This window comes from Homalodisca vitripennis, chromosome 5, assembly GCF_021130785.1.
Source record: "Homalodisca vitripennis isolate AUS2020 chromosome 5, UT_GWSS_2.1, whole genome shotgun sequence".
Classification (NCBI taxonomy): domain Eukaryota; kingdom Metazoa; phylum Arthropoda; class Insecta; order Hemiptera; family Cicadellidae; genus Homalodisca; species Homalodisca vitripennis.
Genome location: NC_060211.1, coordinates 184,833,233 through 184,857,142, shown reverse-complemented (window position 1 = coordinate 184,857,142; position 23,910 = coordinate 184,833,233). Strand labels below are relative to the sequence as shown.

The 23,910-nt window shown below is 33.4% G+C and overlaps 1 protein-coding gene and 1 non-coding gene across 2 annotated transcripts; both read right to left on the bottom strand.

The window, feature by feature from the left end:
• Positions 1 to 3,766: 3,766 nt before the first annotated feature.
• On the bottom strand, positions 3,767 to 4,908 carry LOC124363975. The gene has a single exon (XM_046819245.1). The coding sequence runs from the start codon at positions 4,831 to 4,833 to the stop codon at positions 3,772 to 3,774; it is 1,062 nt and encodes a 353-aa protein (XP_046675201.1). The 5' UTR covers positions 4,834 to 4,908; the 3' UTR covers positions 3,767 to 3,771.
• An 11,654-nt stretch (positions 4,909 to 16,562) lies between these two features.
• Positions 16,563 to 16,634, bottom strand: Trnaa-cgc. Its single transcript has one exon. It is a non-coding gene; the product is annotated as a tRNA-Ala (tRNA).
• Between the last annotated feature and the right edge of the window lie 7,276 nt (positions 16,635 to 23,910).

The following is a 23,910-nucleotide window of genomic DNA, read 5'->3' as shown; positions in this document are numbered from 1 at the left end:
ATCGCCGTCTGTCCGTCTGCCAATCTGTTTTAAAGATCCTAGAGACAATCTGGTCCAAGAAAAGTAACTGCCAAAAAGGATTCCGAAATCAAAATATAAAAGGGGAGCAAAGGTATAGTTACTATTGATAGAAAAAGTTACAACCAGAACGGTAAAGGGTTTCATTGCGTTCTACCTAATCGTTTTATATAAGATCACCACACAGGTGAGTGGAATTATTTAAAAAATTTAAAACTGAAGAATATCTAAAAAAAATTGTTCTTAAAAATCCAAACGTAAAGGTGTTAACGGAGACGTTTAGTAGTCCAATCTCAGAAGAAAAGCCAGAGCTTAAGAGAGTAAGATCGCCCTCGTCAGAAAATAAACGTTCTAAATGTGTCAAACAGGATGTTCACACAGAACACTCTTCCTTATAAATTACATCAATTCCTCACCGAAATGCGTGTATTTTGGAGAATAAGAGAGGAAGCAGAGTGAAGGAACAAACACATCAGTTCAAGGGAATACAGATGGCCTGTACTGAAGTCGGGGAATTTGGGTGTGGGGGAGATGTTGAAGAGTAAAGCACATTCACTCATAAAGCATACAAAAGTGTGTTGAGTTATATTTACTACAATGTGCTCATAGTGATGAGGTCGAACACCACATATGAGTTCTAACATTAGTAAGTTTCTAAACATACTTATGATACCTAGTCATGTCGTATTCAGCTGTGGGTTTTGTCCAGTACTTTTTTAAAAGAAAGTTTAGTATTTTTAATTTTTTGTGCTAACATACACAAAACATTATTATATAAGTTATATGTGTAATGGGAAGTTTAACTAACATTGCTTTCTGGACTTTTTACGTCTATTACAGTTTCTTTTCAATCATTTTTCTTGATAGCAATCAATGGTCGTTTAACCCGGCATCTCATTTCCCGTTTTAAAAATTCGTTAAAATAAAAACAGTTGAAATTTTACTTTGCTCTTTATATATTCACACAGTTTTAAGCAAGGGGTTTGGCTCCTAAAAATTAAAATAATACATCGATACTCTATAGTTCTTTTTGATAATATAATATGATCTGAAAATATTAAAGTTTTAAGGAGCCTATAATTTATCATGACTTTGAAAAAGATAAATTATAGTGAAAATGGTAGAATGGAGGAGCATTTTAACATGGGATGAGATATTGTTATATAAGTTTTAGAAACTCGGTTTAAAACAAAATTAATATACTATTTTTTTAAGTTAGTTTCATAGTAGTAAGAGTTTTATATAAGTATGTTTTGTTATTTAATGTTGAACATGTTAACGCTAAAACTAATGTCTGGACATCTAAAGCAGAATAATAAGTACGGCATTTCTCCACTATGCTAAATGAAAGTGAATAATCAGGAAGAACCTCAAGGAAAGACGTTTGAGAGGCAGAGTGTATTGATCGCGATGTCGAAATAGTTGAGCTCCGTGGCTTGGTAATAAGAGATCAGGATCTTGATTCCTTCGATAGCACTTTAGCGATCTGAATCCAGAAACCATTTATCTTTATGTGGTTCAGCTGTGGATACTTACAAGTTATATTCAAAACGTCTTGATAACTTAAGTGGTTCTTAATAATTTAAAGTTCTCTGGGAATTATGGCACCTTTGTCCATAATGATTTCGTAGGTACTAAATGGATGCTCTGCTACGGCCTAAAGAATTTGACTTTTTGCAGGATGACAGCTTTTTTCTCCCATTTGCAAGAGGCTATAGTGGAATTTATGGTTGTTTTTCACTGAAACCAAAGAAAGATTCATTGAGTCAATCGCTTCGGTATCATTTGTTATTTCAACCTAAATTTTAGTTATACGTTATCCATTTGAGGAAGATATCACATTTCAGATCTCCAAAAGTAGTGTAAAACTACTCAGTTTTACACAATCCTTGTATCGCGATCGTCAGAAAACAACTTCTAGAAGGGTGAATCGTAATTATCAAGATGCAGGTGGTGGCAACCAATTCAAAAAGAATTACAAATTTAAAATGTCATCCTCTATGCATCTTAGTACTATTGGCGGCTTTGGCTTTTTCAAAATTAATAAGGAATGAAATTGAGTTCAAGAACTCGTCTTTAATTTTATTGTACTTGAGTTGAATTTTTACTCTCGATGTAGACTTTTCAGTTCACCTAACACCAATATAGACAATCTTCGTTTGACGTCATCATAAATGTTTTATGGTTCACAATTCCATCTTACGTTGTGGCATCTCTAGAACATAATTACTGCTTTTCAAAATGAAGGTGACTTTTCCGTCTGGAGACCATTGATACAGTGCCGGAAACACTATTACCTGTAATTTAATCCTTACCGCAAAAACAATTAGTAAAAACGTGGTCACGAGAGCTTACTATAGCTTAAATAAGACTCTTAAACGACCCTGAAGATGTGCAGCAGGATAGCATCCATCTATCCTTACAGGGAAGTGATAATAATCTGCATCGTGCGCATGTAATATTATGCTTAATTTATGAACAAACACTGCAATAATTAAGACATTTTATTTTTGTGAGGCCTTTCGTATTCAATGTACTCATCATCAGACTCACATAACTGAAATAAAAGTAAAGTAATAATACAAACAATTATAAAAACACGTCATTAAAAATAGAAAGAGATAAAATTTTAAAAATCAGGATGCATGTACTATATATGTAAACATTAATATTTAATTAGATTAAAGGCAGTAACGCATGAACTTTGGAAAGCTCTAGGCTCATTAATTACTAAATCATTTTGGTTCTTCTGCATAAAAATGTTGGTCTGATAATGTGTTCATTGAACACGAAAAGCCTCACAAAATTAAAACTTCTTGATTATTGGAGTGTTTGCTCATAAATTAAACATTTGATTCCAATAAGAAGAAGCTGGTAGGGTGTATATTATATTATGCTTGTACACTTTTATTCTCACGTAATATGATAATGTATTTTGACTTGCATGTACAACAGAAATATTCTATTGTGCTAATAAACAACCACTCAATTTCAGTATTTAAACTGTGATAAAACGTATAATTGTTTATAAGTATGTAATGTACAACTGAATAGTATAATTTTGAATGGTCATATCAAGAAGTTAAGGGTAGTTGTGATAACATTTGCTAAAAACAGAAACTAATGATTCCATCAAGGTATTTCTAATTTACAGACGTGCAATCGTGTATAAAACCATTCCACATACCTTGGCAGCAATGTGTGCCAAGAAAACAAGGAATATAATTTGATCTCACTAATATCATACTTTGTTAGATCATTCTAGCTGTTAAAATTTGGTTGGTAAGATTTTTGTCTCTCTCTTAATTTAACAATCTCTAAAATAAGTAAAATTATTATTTTCCATTTCTTCGATTCTTAAAGGAAACGTAAAATTAAATTTTATTGTTATAGGATACTGTTAAACCATTACGAAATTATTGAAAGAATACTAATATAATAGAATTACCATTAAGATTATAACAAATCCTTATTAAAATAACAGAACTGAGAAAAATTATATTTGATCCAGAAACTATACAAAAATTGAATGAATAACTTTACATACTATAATCTGATACGTTGAAGAATAACGTCCTATCTTAGTATCGTATCTCCACTCGACATAGATAACATATGTAATTTGTTCGAGAGTTCTAGCAAGGAACACCACGTGAAACACGTATTCTATTTGTGCGAGTTGATACATTTAACCTGGTATTTAATTTTTGGGAAATTAGGACTTACAAATTATGAGACACAATGCCACCAAGATCATATACTGTATGTATTTTCATTAATTCTACCTTTTGGAAACGGATACACCGCCTTGCACATGTCCCTGAAGGCCACTGGGTACTTGAGAATATTGACGTCATTGAAGACCACAGGATACTTGAGAGTCTTCGAGAGATTCTTGAGGCCGCGGTTGAGCCTGCTGCTGAGAAGATGGAAAGTGTAATAGTCCCTCCACTCGGGGAAGTTCGTCATGTAGGTCTTCCACTTGATGCCGTAGTTGCCGAAGAGTTTCTCTACTCGATGGACGAGGTAGGGCTTGTCGACGAGGATGTTGGTGGGATAGGTCCCGGCATTGTAGTACCACGAGGTCGGGTCGTAATTGTCCCTATAGGATTCGTACCACAGACGTAGAAACCTGGCGTCCTTGTGGGCCAGAAGGATTTGGTTGCCCATGTCCTTACCGGGGAACCAACCGAGAGTCATCTCGTACCTGCGGAAGTCGTTGAGGCTCCTGACGACGTAAGAGTCACTGTCCAGGTAGATCCCTCCGTACTTCATCATGATCTGCAGTCTCGCCACGTCTCCACCGTGGTAATTCCTCCACTTCTGCTGCAACTTCTGCCCGAAGATCTCGGTGGGGACTTTCATCTTTTTGATCACCAAGACCTCTTTGAATCCGGTCGTGTTCATCATAACGTTCCAGTACTTCCCGCGGAATCCGTTCAAGTCAGTGTGGATGAACAGTTTCTCCGGCTTCTGGTTCTTCAACGCCGCCAGAATGCACACGGTGTGGACAAAGCTGAACTCGGCCTGCCCGAACTTCACGAAGTGCACGTAATTAGGCACTATGTAATGCCCGTCCGGAGTTCCCGTCTCGTTGTCGAATCCTTTGAAATCCAAATGTTGCTCCCACGGGGGAGCATTTGTAACCTCCGTCACATGCTTCTCTTCTACCGAACTGTTACAAACACTCGATGGACAAACGGTCGGTCTGCACGTTACATCTGAAGAAAATATCTTGAAGGTAACTACGACGGCGTACACTAAGATCGCCACACACACCACTATGAATCTGTTCGGGACACCCAGCCTCACCATTGTGTTGGTATCATTTGGTACATGAATACACTTCAGTTTTTATCTCCATTCAGACTTGTCAAGTGTCAAGTGTGAAGGTGTCAACCAAAGTATTTCGTTAACGAGTCTAGGGAAATACTGGTCTGGGCTTTCTACTGTTCTATCGAGACAGACAATTCGTTATCTTCTAACGGATGTTCCCTCACTCAGGTTATTTGGAATACAATTTCTATCAAAGGTAATCAATTCCTGGGATTCACCAAGATAAAGGCGTAGATGCTCAACGACGTAAGTAAATTTTACTGAACCTCACTTTTCCAAATTAATTAATTATGTAGCGTAACACTAGTAAGTCATTATTTCCGTAATTATTAGGTTTTAATTGAATTTTGTACTATTCAAATTATGTACCTAATCATGCATTGTTAGTATTTATATACTGCATTTAGTTCATATCCAGTTCATGTAAGACTTTTTGTAATGTCATAGTTAACTTAATTATAAATATTGTTTTTACATTGAAGTTTTGTCCAATTAAACAGTTATTTTAAAATAACCATACCAAAACATAATGCAATGAAATAAACAAGCTAAAGTATAGGGACAACATGTGAGCCTCAATAAACAAATCCGTCTTTAACCTAGAGTGTAGTTATGGGTTAAGTTAGTTATCCACCTCAGGAAGAGATCAGATCAAAGATATCACAAGGTGGTGTTAATGATTTTTTTGTATCACTGAAAGGTGGCAAATGTTTGTAAAAATTTCTTATCTCTTTCAATAACCTTTCATTAGAAAAATAAAACTGTAAACTAAGATCGTATCTTAAAAATTAAGTTCAGAATAATAACAAGAGGATCAGCCTCTTAGTAAAATAAAAAAGTGACAATACTTAGGGAACATTCAGTTCGTGCTTTACAACTCATTTCGTTCATTCAGAAGAAAAGTGTCACAACTCAAAATTTTTTTAAATGGGTTTTATTGGTTTAATAGTCTTGAAATAAGTTATTCTTTTCACTGCAAAAACGTCACAACTCAAACTCTGCTTGCTCCCACTAGAGTGCACTAGTGTCACTTTTCTTCTAGAACATTCTAGGTTATGTTTTTCTAGCAAAACTGACACATTTTCAGTTGTGACTTGACTGTCTAGGAGTGAAGTGCTATAATTTTCTCTGCAAAAGTGACACTTTTTGAGTTGTGCCTGTTTGTTGTAATATTTTGTAAGTACAATGTTTTATATTGTTTACTAGAATAATGACAGATTTTGAGTTGTGTCACTTTTCCTTGAATATAGCTTTGACTTTCAATTTTGTTTGTCATCCACAAGTCCAAATTTTGAGAGATGTGTCACTTTTCCTTGAAAATCATTGTACTTTTTTTCATTTTGTTATACCTCCACAGTGGCAGACTTTGAGATGTGTCATTACAACTCTGAACTTTTGCAAGAAACTAAATCACAATGTTATACCAACAGTGCAATATTTTGAGTTGTGACACTTGTATTGCGAAAATAGTTCATAATTTATTATAAATATTCCACTGTTAGTACTATTACGATTTATTTTCTTGTTAAACTATCAGTAAACAATATACATTTTATTCATAAATGAATGCCACATACAGACAAAATGCCTTGCCTGTGTGTGCCATTCATTTATGAACTTTTTTTAGGTTACACATTTTTTTCTAGTGAAGGCATCACAACAGCCAGTTTAAGTCTCAGGAATGAGCAATAGAACATCCCTGATTTTAAAAATTAGCCAAACAAAAAGGCAATTCTACAGACTATAGGCCTACTCCTCATTCACATAATAGTGTTGTATGTGGTAATGAGTGGACAGTGATTAATGAAGAGGAAATTCCCAAATACAACCCCAAATAATGAGGTTCAAGCCATATTTCAAACTACAAATGAACTTTTAACTGAACACATTGAAACCCAGCCAATCTCAACGATCCTACAAACCCGGGAAGCTGAACCTGAAGACAAAACTCAGGGTTATGTTGATGTCATTCCTAAAGAATGTACTTCTAAAGAAGTTCACAGTGAAGAAAATCATAAACCTTCGACATCAAAACAGTGTGTTAGTGAATTTTCACAAAATACCAACAAAAGCAGGGAATGTGTGCCTAAAAAACTTAATTTGCCAACGACATCAGCTCAGTCTAACCAAGAAAATGTTCGACCCAAACGAAAGTGTAAAACCGATAACGAAGCTACTGGAGATACTTTTTTTCAGATGACCCTAACAGTGAAAATGATTATGACGTGGATGATTCTGACGAGGATCCAAATTACGAGCCAAAAAATGACCTTAATTTCCCTAAAAAACAAACAATATCCAACAAAATATTTAACATACCTAGAAGAAACAAAGTTGTTGTAAAATACTAAAGAAAAGGAGCCTGAGATCTTTGAAGAAAATGATAAATGTTTTTTGAATTCTTGGAACAAAATAACACTGATCTCCAAAAGAAAAAGAAAGAAAAGGTCACTAAACAAAGACAACTGGTTGAAATGTAAAGCAAAAAAGCTGAGAAATTCTGGAGAGGAATATAAATCATCATCTAAGTCCAGAAAACTAATTGAGAAAAAGGAAATAAAACCACCATGCAATGATAGATGTAGAATCCAGTGTAAAACCAAAATAAACCCTGATGAACGTCAAACAATTTTTCAAAAACTATTGGGCACTTGGTGACCTTTCCCGCCAAAGAGATTTCATAGCATCACATAATCAGAACATACAACCAACTTACCAGTACAAGAGAGAGGGAAATAAGAGAAAACCAAACCAAGCCTTTTATTTTGATGTTGCTGATAAAGCGAGTTCGTGTATGCAAAGATTTTTTCAGAAACACCCTAGGGATCAATGACAGACCAATTAGAACCGTTATTGATAAGAAAGACGCTCAATGGCTTTGTTGCTGGTGATCTGAGGGGTAAACATGATAAGCATCAAACTGATCAAGACAAGTTAATAAATGAAGGCATCAGGCGTGGATATAGAATCTATTCCTAAAATTGAGAGCCACTATCTACGGGCAAACACAACCAGAGAATTCATAGAAGGTGGTAAAACAATTAGTGATTTACATCGTGATTATGTTGAACATTGTAAAAGCTTGCAAAAACCTCATGGAAATTATAAAAAGTATTACGATATATTCACCAAAGAGTATAATATTTCTTTTTTTGTTCCAAAAAAAGACCTTTGTGAGCTGTGCCATGCATATGAGACAGCTGAAGGTGAGAGAAAGACCAGTTTGCAAGAGGAATATGAAAAGCATATTATGGAAAAAGATCTATCTCGATTGAAAAAAAATTCTGACAAAGACTCAGTGAGTGTCAACACCATTGTTGCCTGTTATGACCTTCAAGCTGTATTACAGTGTCCAAAGGGGGAAGTGTCCCTAATGTATTATAAATCTAAATTAAATATGCTAAACCTGACTGTCTGTGAGCTGAAAAATGATGCCGTATTCTGCTATACTTGGCATGAAAGGCGAAGGAGCCAGAGGCTCGTGCGAAATTGGAACATGCATTTACAAATACCTCAGTGAAAAAGTTAAAAATTGCGAAAACGATATTGAAATTATATTTTACTCTGATAATTGCAGCGGCCAACAGAAAAACAAGTATTTGTTTTCTATGTACTTATATGCAGTGGACAAACTGCCAATTAAGTCTATAACTCACAATTTTCCTAATAAAAGGGCATAGTCAAAACGAGGGGGACAATGTACATGCAATGATTGAGAAGCAGATTAAGAAATGTCTGAAGTCTGGACCAATTTACCACCCGGCTCAATACATTTCATTGATCAAAACTGCAAAAAAAAACTGGGAATCCGTATAAAAGTCAATGAACTAAGTCATGAAGATTTCTTGGATTTTAAAGACCTATGGGCAAACATTGGATGTAACTCTACAGTTAATGTGTCAGGTAAGCTGCTTACTGTTATAATATAATTTAGACACTTTTATGAAACGAGAGTTATAAAATAATTCTAGTGATGAGCAGACCAATAAAGGGATTTCATCTATTATTTTCACTGCAAAAACAATCTCAAACCGGTTCAAACATAGTTTAACCCTACTCAGCCTTTACCATGTGAAACCAATAATTTAACTTTAATACTTTTTACACAAATTTTTAAGAATCTTTTAACTTACTATCTTCTTTTTACGTTTTTAAACCATCTTTCCTTTCATATTTTAATCTGAAAAAATGTATGTTAAAGAGTAGTTATTTATGGCACATAGATATGCAATCAAGATGGAAGAATTGCATTTTCTTACGTTTTAAATATTTTTTCTAAACGCATATTTAACTACTTCGAACGGATTATTTTTAATTTCCTACACTTTGTTAACATACTAAAACTTTTAAATCCAACTTTTTATCCTATTCTATCTAAAAAGATAATAATTAAACATTTTACAGTTATCTTTTTCATTTCAGGATGTACTGTTGCAATGAATGACATCAAAATAATTAAAGTTGAGAAAGATTCTCCCTTTAAAATCAAGTACAAGACAACTTATGATGACACAGTTGACTTTCAAGAAATTTTTCATCCAGCAGATTGATATTGAAGAAAACGAGGATTTTATTCGGAGACAACAAGAAGAGTCACACTAAGAAGAAAACCAGAAGTTCAAAGAAGAAACAAACAGGTTTTTCCTGTGCATTGTTCAGATGTTGCTTTAAAAAAATTATACGAGCAAAAGACTGGGAATTTCAGTTAACAAGAAAAAATACTTACAATACTTACTTGAAAAAACATGTTATTCCCAAGTTGCTATGCACCATTTTATAACTCACTTTAAATTTTTGCAGTAACGTTTGTGTTTAGCAACAATGTTATGTTTGTGTTAATGATTTTTATTTCCATTAGAAAATACTTCTTTAAATATTAAAAAGTGCTGCATTAGTTACTTTATATAAGACCAAACTATTGGTAGTAACTAGTGTAGTAAATGAATGTATTTTTGTATTAATATTTGAAAAACACTATTTTTCTAAACATCTAAAATAGGTCCAATGATGTTTGGAGGTTTAGTTCTAAGTAACTAACTGATTTTTTTGTTTCAATTAAAGTTAACTGTCATTAAAAACCCGTTGACTTATTTTTGTGTCATTACCATCTTCAAAGTTAACCTTTTAATGAAAAGCGGTTTTTAACAGGAAAATTGACACAACTCAAATTAAATTAATAAATAATTAAAAAAATAATAAACACAAACTTCATGGTTTATATTAAGCTAATTTAAATGCCCTATATTTTAACTGATATAAATAATAAAATGACTTTTGGATTAAAGGTTGCAGTTCTGTTAAACGAAAAACTAATTACAAAAAGACAATTTTCAAATCGCTCCTCCTGTAAAATTTACTTTTTTTGAGTTGTGTCACTTTTCTTCTGAATGAAACGATTTGTCCACGGCTTCATGTTATGTGTAAGGGAAAGAGTTTCTACGAGTATTACTTAACCAGTGAAATAAACAATAACAAACATTTCCAAAGGTTAACTTAGGAACAACAGCCAAATAATAGCCTCAGTCCAACTCCATTAGCAGTCCAGCATCCATCCAAAACCTAGAATAAGCCAGGATTTAGAAAATCTTAATACCGGCTGTTAGATATATAAATAATAGTTATATAATCGCTAAACAACTAGAAAAAAAACTTTCCGTTTAAGAGGGTTGCACGTACATTAAGCAAAATTTAATGAAAAAATACTCGCATATTTTGGAGGATTTCTTTCTTTCTTAGGAAAAACTTCTCTAGGATTTGAAGAAGTCCTAAAACAATAACTCCTCAAAAATACCACACAGTCAGATGTTTTTGATTACATGGTATTTTGTCGATACTTCCATTATTACAAACTAGAAATAGGTTACGATATTACATTTATTAAGTGACAAGGTCACAGACCCCGGAAGGCAATCTGAATGGTAGGCAGAGAAGGAAGTCTGTGACGCTTTCAGACTCGACACAACTATCTACAGTATTTATAGACTTCAGGTGGGCGGTGTGAGCAATTGAGAGGATGTTGTAAAGGAGTGAGTAGGAGGGGGTGCCGGCGGTAAGGAATATTCATAACCTAGTCAGTATGTTAATCTCACGTGTAATACTGTATTACTTTTTCTTCATAGACACAAAATGTCGCTTAGTGTGATTGGAAAATTGCTCATTTTAAGCAATAAAAGATGTTGATAGTTTTTAGTTATAGGCCTTTATCTCTATTACTTATTGTATTTATTAGTTTGTATTTTATCGAAGGACATTATCGTTAATTGACATTATAACGTAATAATAAATACTATAATACATAAACTGTACAGTGTGGGGCAAAAATAAGGATTAAACATTGATGTGTTTAAGAAGTGATTTAAGGTGGCGAAGTAATTTGCAAGAAGAGGTCCCTTATGTGTAGTAATCCAATCGTTGAACAGTTTCATTGTTAGTTATTAGTGAATTTTAACATAATTAGGGTGTTTTTGTGTTAGCCCACACCTAACCTAACAAAATCTTATATACCAATCTACCACACTGTAATCGTTATTATTGAGGTTTTATATTGCGTGGAAGTCCAATTTACCTTGTTTTACAACAATGAGATTCAGGTAATGTTAATATCTTATCTATTAAGATAATGCTTATCTATTGGTCCTACACCGATGCCATGACTACGAAATAACTCTTATCGAGATAGTGCGATAATACAACTTTAGAGGGTCTGCTCTCTAATGCCTGATGTTAGAATTCATACAGACCTATAACAGGTTTTAGTTGTTTGTCATGTGCAAAAAAGACAACCCTAGTATATTATGAAGGTATCAGAACGTTTTTAATCGCAAACTATTACTCCTTGTTATACTATTTGTGTGGTAATAAACTAAACGACCATCATTAATTCAGTAATAGTTGAGGCCATTTTAATATATTGTAACAAAATATCTTTTTAGTTTTTTCAGTTTTAAAATACTTACACTTATTATTTAAATCTTATTTTTTTAAACAGCTCATTTACGAAATGATCTTTTTACTTTTTTAATCGGCATAACGAAACAAAAGTAACATCATGGCATCATGATCATTTGGCATCAAAATATATTTTTACTGCAGTGTCACTCGTTTTACTGTGATAAAGCGTAGAAAGTTAGAATACTTGTTTAAAACATGGAACACTCATAGACATAGTCTCGTGATGACAAAACTAAAATATGGTACATTGGATTCCAAAAAGTGCGTGTACAATATACAATTTAGTTGTAACAAGTGCGTACATAGCCAAGACAAATAGTATGTAGAGAAAACACGATAAAGGCTAAGATATAAGTAAACAAAATTGTACGTCATTTTTGGTCTGAAGGATATCGTATGAATTGGGATGAAACCAACATACTGTATCGGGAAATGGAAATACTTCTTTACAATCACTTATTTAAGTGAAAATTAATCGAGGCGACATACATTAAACCAGCGGTTCAACTGATTAATGAACGATCGGTCGAAATTAGACCACTTTGGTAGCCAATTATAAATACGAACCAACAAGGAAAACAAACAGAATGGAGATTATATAATAACCCAATGCGGAATAACAATATAGTTTTGGGAAGTTTACATAGAATAAAACCAAAAATAAAAATAAAATGACTATTCCCGTTTACTGCTTTTCCGCTATTTTTTCTGCTTAGACGATTCTCATTTTTTACTAACTTCAGGTCATCTCAGTGGCTAGTCGGTATTGCAGAACTATTGTGTCCTGTAGTCTTTAATTTGATTTCAGTAATTACTATTTTGTTGTTTTATAGATAATGAACATGTTCGTTGTGATTCTTGACTATGCGTGCTAGATGATTAGTTTATTTTAACCTAGATTACAGTTACACGTTGAGTTAGTTATACACCTGAGGAAGAGATCAGATTGTAGAACTCGAAACGTAATGTTACTGATTTTTTTTTATATTTTTTACTGCCGTACCGTACTGAAACATAATTGTGTATGTCAAAGTCAACGTTACAAATAACTATAAACTAATCTATTTTTACATACAATATTGTACTAAAACTAAACTTTAACTATTTTCAAATTCTTAAAATATCTACAACATTTTAAAATAAAGAAATTTAAAGAATCTTAAGTCAAATATAAAGTCAAGTTACAGACCAGTTAACACAGGATGAAATAAAGCAACAAAAGAATCCAGACAACACCAAAAACACGCCAAAAGTCTAATATAAACTAGTGTCAAAGAACTCCCCAATCGAGTAAAACTCCCCCTGATCAAAAACTCTTTCAGTTGACTTTAAAATCTTGTTTCTATGGGTTCTTTTTTTATATTTCGGGGCAAACAAGAGAAGAACCTCGCTCCAGCATTGTGCGGTAAATTGCCAGGTAAAGCTGAACGATGGCAAATGTCCGGATAAGATCCTGTTTTCTCCACAATCCTTCCGTAGTCACAGAGAAACTTAAACAAAGAATACCACCATATTTTATTTCCTCTAAGGAACAGTATTCGCTGAAGTAGGAACGGTTTTACATATTTGAGACATCAGTTTCCCGTTCCCACGGTCCCCGAGGTGGTGCAGTCCCATACTGACAGGAACCTGGTGAGAGCAGAGCAACCCTTCCGCTACTTCCGCCACGACTAATTAACTTCCGGTGACCTTGAGCTGATCGTCAATGCTAACCAGAGGGGTTGGGTTTGCATAACTGGGATCTTGGAATATGTTCCCTATGCCGTATCTATTTTACATCGCATTACATCATATATAACGAATTATACAGTATGCATTACATTTATACGGAATACCCAAATACATTCTAGTCCGAATTTCTGACAACCTGGCAACACACTTGTAAAGGTAGTATAGGTTCATAAACATATTGAATTTGATTAAGTAAAAATCAAATACAAAAAATCGGGAACAATCGGAAAAGATATTTTTTACAAACATTTTTATGTTACTATACAAAGTTATACTTCCAGTATTCGAAATAATTGTAACGTTTCTTATCATTTCGATTGTTATATATTTTGTTTAAAAACAGAGGATTCTAATTTATATCAATAGTCCAACAAAGGTCTTTAACAGTTAGACTTGATTTAATATATTATCTTGAAAGTAAGTTCTATTATATATGAAATATATGAATTGTGAATAATGCACATAGTGTATTGTATATAAGATGTTCAATTTAAATTTATTTTTTATTTACAAAAAAATTAAGAAACATTAAATTATTAAATAAGGTAATTATTAGACAGGAAACAATTAGAAATGTAAAGTTTATAATATGTTTATGGAAAATTGTTAATTATGAATGTTTAAGTAAAAGCATGCACAGTATGACAGATAAAAATTATCCTTTCCTTACTTTTGTTTGTTTGTATAATATTTCTATAAAACTTTAAAACGCCATTAAATTAATTTATTAATGTATTTTTAACCATTATAGTTTTCCAGTTTCTTTTCTTCTTTCAAATGCCAGACAAAATTAGATACAAGAATGTGTACACAAATTACATAGATAGCGTAATTTTTTTGATAAGTTTAGATATGGTTTTTAATCAGAATGTGTTTTCTGTGTGGAAATATGAAAATATACCAGAATTAGAAGCTCGAGGTTCACAGCAATTATAAAGGTTGTGAATGTTGAATCAGAGTGGAATGGGATGTGTGGCATTCCAGTACGCACGGTCACGATCACGTGCAGGCCGCATTGCCGTCAGTGCCGCGCGCGTGTGCCGTGATTGTGCGTACGGGCGTCCTACACTTCCCATGTCTCACCTAGACCTGGCAGGGTTTCAAACCTATTTTGTTTAATTTTCTGAACGCGTTATTCAGTGAATAAGATCTTCCAACTCATAATACATTAATAATTAATTAAAACTGCTGTCAAATGCTGTTAAAAGTTGTGTTGTATTTTTTGGAATTTACAGTAAAAACAGAATTACTCTAAGCTGTGTTTTGTTTAGATTTTCCAATATTTCACTCAACAAATTTGGAATTGTACTGCAATTTGTTCTGCAGTTAGGTAAAAATGTAACTATGTACGCGTTTAATTAAGTAGATTGATTTTGGTAAACGGACTGTAGGTCCACGTCATAAAACTGCCGGAAGCATTTCTTACCTACTTCTTAAGGGGTGGCCAGTAGGTCCACGGTCCCGGCCTGGGACCCACTGTCCGACTCACGGGTTTCTTTTGACGAGGGGTTGATAAGGGATCGTCGTACTCACACTGCAGCACTTGAATGGATGTTTCGAGATCTAAACTCTATATCTGCTAAATAATTTTCAGTACACTACATAAGACAGCTGCAAAAAGAATGAAACGAAATTATATACATAAAATAAAGTCAGGTTAGTTACGCCATTTCTAACTTAAGAATGTCTGTAACGATTATAGTGTCTACTGGTATATACAGTATTATACAAACGATGGTCCAATATAAGGAATAACTAATACAAACTTACTGTAGATGTTTATGATTCATTAGGACAATGCCAACCAAATTAATCAGATAGTAATATAATGCTATATGGAATTCGTTAAGATATAATCCCTATTAGTAATCCACTTCATATGTGATAGCTTGAGTAAACTGTTGTTAATATTTGCTGCTATAGCAGTACGCTGTGCGAATGTAGTGGAAGCATCACTGACCAAAATAAAGAATAAGTGCAGGTAGAAAAACTAATGCACGGCCAGGTCAGTTTTGAAAAGTAGGACAGTTAGTCCACAGGTGTCGGCGTGGACTAACTGTCCTACCCTGCAGAAAAGTGACGTCAGCCACCCTCGTCAAACTAGGCGTGGACCTACAGTCCTACAATCATTGATTTTATTCATTTTCAAATTTTACTTTAATGCTGCAAGATAAATTTAAATAGTAATATCATTAGTATGGATGTTAGTAAAATAATTGGGAAAATCTTAATGAACCTTTAGACATAACTTGGAAGATGGTGTATTAAATATGTATAGTTATATATTATTTATAATGAATTGTTATCATGGATTTGTGAGTAAGACTGTCACAAATATTAATGAACCTTTAGACATAACTTGGAAGATGGTGTATTAAATATGTATAGTTATATATTATTTATAATGAATTGTTATCATAGATTTGTGAGTAAGACTGTCACAAATATTAATGAACCTTTAGACATAACTTGGAAGATGGTGTATTAAATATGTATAGTTATATATTATTTATAATGAATTGTTATCATGGATTTGTGAGTAAGACTGTCACAAATATTAATGAACCTTTAGACATAACTTGGAAGATGGTGTATTAAATATGTATAGTTATATATTATTTATAATGAATTGTTATCATAGATTTGTGAGTAAGACTGTCACAAATATTAATGAACCTTTAGACATAACTTGGAAGATGGTGTATTAAATATGTATAGTTATATATTATTTATAATGAATTGTTATCATGGATTTGTGAGTAAGACTGTCACAAATATTAATGAACCTTTAGACATAACTTGGAAGATGGTGTATTAAATATGTATAGTTATATATTATTTATAATGAATTGTTATCATAGATTTGTGAGTAAGACTGTCACAAATATTAATGTTCACGCTGTATAATAGAAGACAAATAAAATACATTTGTAATATTTCTAAAATTAATAAAAAAAATGTAAATTTATTATGAAATAACCTGTAGAGTATCGCCAGGCAATAAATGAAGGAACAAAAAGATATTGTGGAGATGCTGGGATTTGAACCCAGGACTTTCAGCATGCGAAGCAGACACTCTACCACTGAGTTACATCCCCACTTGAGATTTGTAGGAAAATAGCGTTACTTATACTTTCCGTAGTGTTTATTCTACTATAATTGTAATAATACTCGTAATTGTGTGCTAAAAATAGTATATCAACACTTACAGTTTTGAAAACACATACAAACAAGTTGAGTAAGTTTTATTACTATTTACTTATTGGATTTCAATGTAATACATCCTTTAATTCCAGATAAATTCAATTACCATTAGAACTTTAGCTTTTCGATTTTAATTTACATATCCCATTAAATTTTCTTAACAATTTAAACTCGTGGATACTAGACGAGTTTTTTTTTTTTTTCATAAAATGAAAAATAGTTTACAGTAATAAAAAATAGCTGTTATTTCTTTTTGTATGAGAATATATTTATTTAGTTTTTGTTCCAGAGAGAATCAATTTTGATTTAAATCTCAGTCATGTAAAAATGGATGTTAATAATTGTTAAAACATCGTTACAAAAATTATGAAACTAAAGGATATTAAAAATTAAGCTACTAGAATTTTTGTATAGCCAATAAAGTCTTTATCTCTACACTGTATTTGATTTTACCTACTTGCATCTAAATTAGAATGTCTATAGTATCATAATAATCGCTCAGTCTAAAAACCCGAAATATATATATTTATATATATATATCTGCTATTTGAAGAATTTAATATTGATTATTGTTTACTTATTTCTAAATTACACAAGACGCTAATATAAATAACAAAACACAATTATTGCCACTTATTGTCTGCATTTTGAAAACATACTCCGCGACAACAGACAGTAAAGCTGCAAAGGTAGGTAACAGAGGCAAGTTGCAGATATGCTCTGTTCTCCTGATATCCCCCCTTCACTTCAAAGCCTCCAAGAAAGGGTTTTATTTTGGTTTTATCTCGGAGAATGAATCCTCCTAAACCATATTACGAGAGCACTGTTTATTTAACTTTCACGCAAACTCCCCGCTGTCATGTTGAACTGTTTTACTGAAAGGAAAACAAAGTCACTTTCTGTAAATTCATTGAGAATATACAAGGTAAAATCTGTTTAAAATTTTTACTTTTTACAAAATTGATTTTTGTTTAGTTAATTCTATGAACTATTCGGTAATTACCATTACACAAAATAAACTCAATAGTAAAATTAAAGTTTATTACATTTTTGTATAGTAAAGTAATTCCTTACTAGGCCTAATTTTAACTAAAAGTAATATTGTTACCTTGCATGTCAACCTAATTGGTCCAGAGATAAATTATTTCATGGTGCTGAAAATATTATAATAATAAAATAAATTTTAATGAGATAATCATAAGAAAATAAATGACACGTTAAATAATATGGATTATTTCCATTGATGGAATGGATTTATGATTCCATTTGTAAAACTATGATTTTACGATATTCTTTATTACCATATAGAAATTAAAATTTCTTATTTTATACGTTTAATTAACCATAGATTATTCGTAGTTAAAGAAATAAATTTCAGACATATTTAATAATTATAATAAAGTTTAAAGTAAAAGAATCGGTTTCTACGAGCAGAAGGCCAGACCACTCAAAACTTATCATAGTACTTAAGCCACAGATAAATGTCCTCAATCTCACAGGACTGGGTCCCGCCAATCAATACGTTTTCTGCTATAAACCATCGGCTATTTCCGCCGGTGTTCGGACATCTCCGGGCCACCGTGACTGAATATTTCACCTGGCGCCTCGGGTGTTTCCGCTGCAGTTCGTGTCTTCACGGTCCACTTTTACTAAATGAGCGATGAGTCGTTGAGATAACAAGTATGAAAGCGTTTGGCTGGCACTCAGGATATTTAACTTGTTATTTGTTCATTCGCTTCGCTCGTTTTGTCCCATTGTATGAATTGTAGATGTAAACAAATTGTTTCCTTCAATGTGTTACAATAATTGTATTGCGTAAGTTTAAGCGAGGCATTTTTAGCTTCTTAGAGGACTGAAGTAAAATGACCTTGAACATGACCTTTCCCATAAGAACAATTTTAATCCCCACATAGTTTACGCCCTTAGTTCTAATCGTAGAATAATAAGAGATGTATACTTTAAAAGATATCATCAAAACGTATCCAAACTTTTTTTAGTTTTTTCAATGTGTTTATGGGTTACTAAAAACAATCTCAAAGTTTGTTACTTCATCGCTTAAATATTCCAAAAGTAAACACTATAAAAAGCTTTTATTTCTTTTAAATAGTACATTTCCCATAACGCTACGATCACGTAAAAGTGCATAAGGTTAAATGTTGTTCTTATGTGGAAACACTCAAGATCATTCTACTAGAGTCGACTGGGTTTCCTCCGATGATACTGAACTAACGACGGGAAAATCCTCATTTCCACACACATCACTGTGTCTAACCGTATCAGAACTAGTAGGTTACATAGTTTACATATAGTATCCGTTATCACCGTTCTGTAGCGTTCGCCGTTGACAGTAATGGCCTCACCAACGTCGTTTAAAAAAAAAATACCGACCAATCACACCGCCAGTCCAAAAAGTAACTTTTTGTGGATGCACCGCTACCTGGTGTACCTCCTGTGGATTTGCGTTGTACCATATACGGCAGTTATGCTTGTTAACATAGCCATTCATCCAGAAATGTGCTTTGTCTCTGAAGATAATTTTTCGGCTGAAATTACAGTCCTCTTCCAAACGCTCCAAAACCCACTCGGCGAACAAACAGCGTTGTCTATGGTCATAAACATTGAGCTCCTGGGTCAGTTGGATTTTGTACGGATGCAGGCCTAAATCCAGACGCACAATTCGCCACGTTGAAGTTTGCGAAAGGCCGAGTTCTTGTGCACGGCGAGGAATTGGCTGCCTCGGGTTTCTCTGCACACTTTCACGAACAGTGACGACGTTCTCGATAGATCTGCTGTTCCTTTGACGTCTGGGTGTAGGCTGGTTGTTTACCGAACCGGTCATCTCGAATTTAGCTACCAAACGTTAAAGAGTTTAAATTGAAGGGCCTCCGCGTCTGCCGTAAAATGGTCGCAACGCACGTAACGTTTTAACTGGTGAACACTCATTTTGAGAATAAAGTTTAATCATCTGAACGTGCTGCTCAATCGTGTAACTTGTCATGATGAAATAAATTGTAATGAAATGGCAGCACTCACTGAACAATAATACACTAATGAAACAGCTGACACCAAAACAACATGGCCGCCATAGGCTGCCAACATCTACCCGCGCAAAATGAAAAACCATATAGATAGACCATTTGTAGGTTTTGCGCCGAAAGGATGTATACAGTTGTTTGAAGGTCTTCGTCGCTGATTGTATATGGATCTTTTCAGACGGACGTGTAGTAGCCTACTAACACAGGGAGTCAAGTCTGGGACAGTTTTAGATTTCACTGCACTGAAAAGAAGATGAAACTGAGCTAAATTAAAGATTCACACTGAATCAAGCCTTCACACCACATCTACATTGTTTACAAAATTTTCATCAGTTCAGAAACGCCCGATGCAACGGAAAACATTAAAATAAATTGCAATTTCTTGGAATGATGGGGCTGTCATTTTGAAACTTCTAATTTGCATAAATTTTAGGAAGATTTTCACTTATGTTTTTACATTTAAATTTAATTATTTGCTAAATATTCTGTCCTAAACCCCATTTCAATCTTTCAAAACCTTACTTTACACGACTACATGAAAGTGAATAAGAAATTCACAAATTTCTTGTGGTCAAAAACACTTTGTTGTTAACTGAATTTTTCAATAATTACCTCCAATTCCAGGAAGTCCGAATAAATAGATATATCGATGTAATCATCGATCTTATCATTTCGCAGTAAAACCCTCGTTTCAACCCGCAACTAATAAACTTCTTGGACTCGGCCTTTTCCGTCGGTATTCGAGGAAACTCGGCAATGCCCTGATATTTTCATCCCCAACGCCTCTCTGATCGTTTCCGGTTTTTACGCTCTGTGGTTGATTTCCTACTATAATAACGCCAATTAGAGGCATTTTAATCCTATAATTTACAACCCTTTGAGTGAGCCAAACCGTCGCCACGGATTTCCTCTGTTGTGATAATAGAGTGGTTTCCTTTAATAAGGTACTTTACTACCTGACTCTCTTTAGCTAACTTTATCTCTGGCTCTACTAAATTAAATTTTATTATTAACACTAGAAATATACCAAGGCGTAACTAAATTATCTAAAAATTTGAAATAAAATAAATACACTACAGTTGTACCAGGTTTTCCCATATAGGTTATCGAATCCAATGTGGTTTATTACGTGTGGATAGACACTGTATTCGGGTATCGGGTATTTGTATTCAACTGTTTGACTGTATGTCAAGCGATACATCGAAAGCAAAACTAAGTATTGTCGAAATAGAAAGCCAATGTATTATTTGAAAGGGTTTCTTATATTTTAGATTACCTTGGAAAAAGATGCAATAGATGCCATCATTACCCAGGCAAATGCTGAAGGGTTTCTCGAATAAAAAGGCGTTTTAGGGTATATTTTGGGGTTAATAATTATAGTAATGATTTTGTGTTTTAAATATTTAAGACAATATTAATGAACCGTTATAAGAACGAAATTTCACAATACTTAATTCATTTTGTATGGTTTCGCAGCTAGAGTTATTTTTAGTTTCACACATTACACAATTCTCTAATATAATTGAAAGACAATAGAAATTAAGGGATATTAAAGGTAACGGTACAAATAATAATCAAACATAATTTCACATAAAATAACGCCAGATTATCGAAAACCTTTACGCCTGTAATAAACAAGGCAAGACCATTACTGGACCTGCCAGTTTTGGTTAAAATGTGTTCACTGAAGATGGTTCTGCACGGTGGGGTTTCACTATACAACAATTTCAATTCTGTTATCAATGTTTAAGGTGGTATTTATGATAGTAGATAACAGTCTATACATAGTGTATCGGTGAACCCTAGGCTGCTGTGGATGGAATGGACATACGCCCTACCGCTCCTCCCCACCTCTACACAGGAGATAACCGGATTAATGTAGGACCTTTGATAGTTAGGGACAGTTACCTACATGTCCTGCACATCCGGTTAGACATTGTTGGCAGACTAACTGTTCAGACACATATTTATCTACTGAAAATTAATGTGAAATAACAAAAATATTTTTAAATAGCTGTATCAAAGAGAAGTAATTTTTTCAACATAAGAACTAACATTATTTATCTATTACTAATTTTTCTGAAATAACGAAGTTATATTTTAAATGGCTGTATCAACTAATAATATTTTTAACACATCAGTAATTAACCAGACTACAGCATTGTTAATTATATATTTTGTCTTGTACAGTGTAGTACACAGTGTATGTAGACAACCACTATTATGCATGTAAAAGAAAATAATTGTGTTATTTTGTAATTTCTAAAGATTAGTTAGTGTTTTGGTAGTGAAAAAACTCTCTTTGAAAGTACGTAGCACGTTTTCTAATAAAATGGAGAAAATGAATTCTTAATACATATTTGTTATTTTAACAAGTATATACTAAAAAGTAAATAGTTTTTTTGTTTGTACATGGCAAATTCAATATTTTTGTAAAATTAGACAATGTGTTTTTAGGCTAAAATTCTGGGAGGGCTAGATTACTCCTGAAAATGTCTTACTAAGCTTTAAAAAGCGAAACTGAGTGAATTTAATATCATTTCTACACCAGGTTAAATGGTCGCTTACTTAATATTCAGAACAGTCTAATAATTCGTGGTAAATATTTCGAAAACCAGTTTTACAATATAGGACTCCTTAGGTCAAGTATTTCGTAAACTACTCCCACATTAGGAAGTTTGAAAATTAATTTGACCTTTGTTCTAGTTAACTCTCTACTTTTCCCGGCTTTGCTCTCCTATGAATATTATTTTTCCCGCTACACTTGAAATTAATATTGCGAAATTAGCTGAAAAATCAAATTTGAATCAAAAGTTCGTACTGATTAGAGAAATGACAATATTCCATATTCTTGATTCCCATCTAACTGGAAAACATCTTTCAAATTTAGATTTTAGCCTCCTCCTCACCATTCGAAATGGCACCAATGTTCTTTATGTACATTATTATAGCACAACAAGTAATGAACGTAAACAATATCTTTTCCTTTTGGGTGTTAGGAATTGAAGACATAACTAGTTGCTTGGCATTGTATTGTTTTAGAATATTCATTTCAATTTGGCTCGTATATACTATTTCCTTTGGAGCAAGATGAACAAAAGCCTGACGATCACAGACGGCATGAAAGAAACGCAGAACCAATCCAATTGTACAGTTCTCGGTGGAGTGCGAGCGTGTAATGTCGCCATATATACACAGACCGCGGGGACAGCAGGCGGGGAGGACCGATGCTTCTAGGTGTCGAAAGGGATTCACTTCTCTACCTGTAAATATAGATAGATTGCCCGCATCCCATGGTTATTCAAGTGAAGTAATCCATGGGTACAACTACACCTCAGTAGCGGCACTTGTTCTCCTTTTGTTTTTCTTTTATGAGACATAATCTGTTTCATTAACTAAATTATATTATTAGAATAAAGTATTTATATCAAGTTTTGCATTAAGTGATATTGTTTTATCTTTAGTAGAGAGAATATCATAACCATAAAGTAAGTATAAAGAAGCCAAATAAACCTGTAGCGTATTTTGATTACGGATTTTTCTCCAAGACTGGTCATTTGTGACAATAATGTTACTAATTTTCAATATGCTGTATAATTTAAAATGAGACCATGCCACCTCTTTCATTCAACCACTCTCCTACGTAGGCCTAGTAATAATGTTTATAACTAAACAAATTATGCTTGAATATAATTGTAAGAGACTAATAAAAACTAAGCAAATATTACCAGATTATAGAAAACCTCGTGGCCTTTAATAAAGAAGCTATGATGACTACTGGACCTGCCAGTGTGTGTTAAAAAGTGTTGAGTGAAGATAGATGTCTACAGTGACACCTAACTATATCAAAATTTTAATTTTGTTATAAATTTGTATTGTGGTGTTTATGATAATAGATAATAGTCAATAGATAGTGTATCGGTGAACCCTAGGCTGCTGTGGATGGAATGGGCACATACGCCCCACCGCTCCTCCCCACCTCTACACAGGAGATAACCGGATTAATGTAGGACCTTTGATAGTTAGGGACAGTTACCTACATGTCCTGCTCATCCGGTCAGACATTGTTGGCAGACTGATTGTTCAGAAATATATTTATCTACAGGAATCCATTCTGAAATGTAAAAAATATTTT

Bases quoted from the DNA above. Each gene is read 5' to 3' on its own strand.
- LOC124363975 (XM_046819245.1), bottom strand. From the start codon at position 4,833: ATGGTGAGGCTGGGTGTCCCGAACAGATTCATAGTGGTGTGTGTGGCG.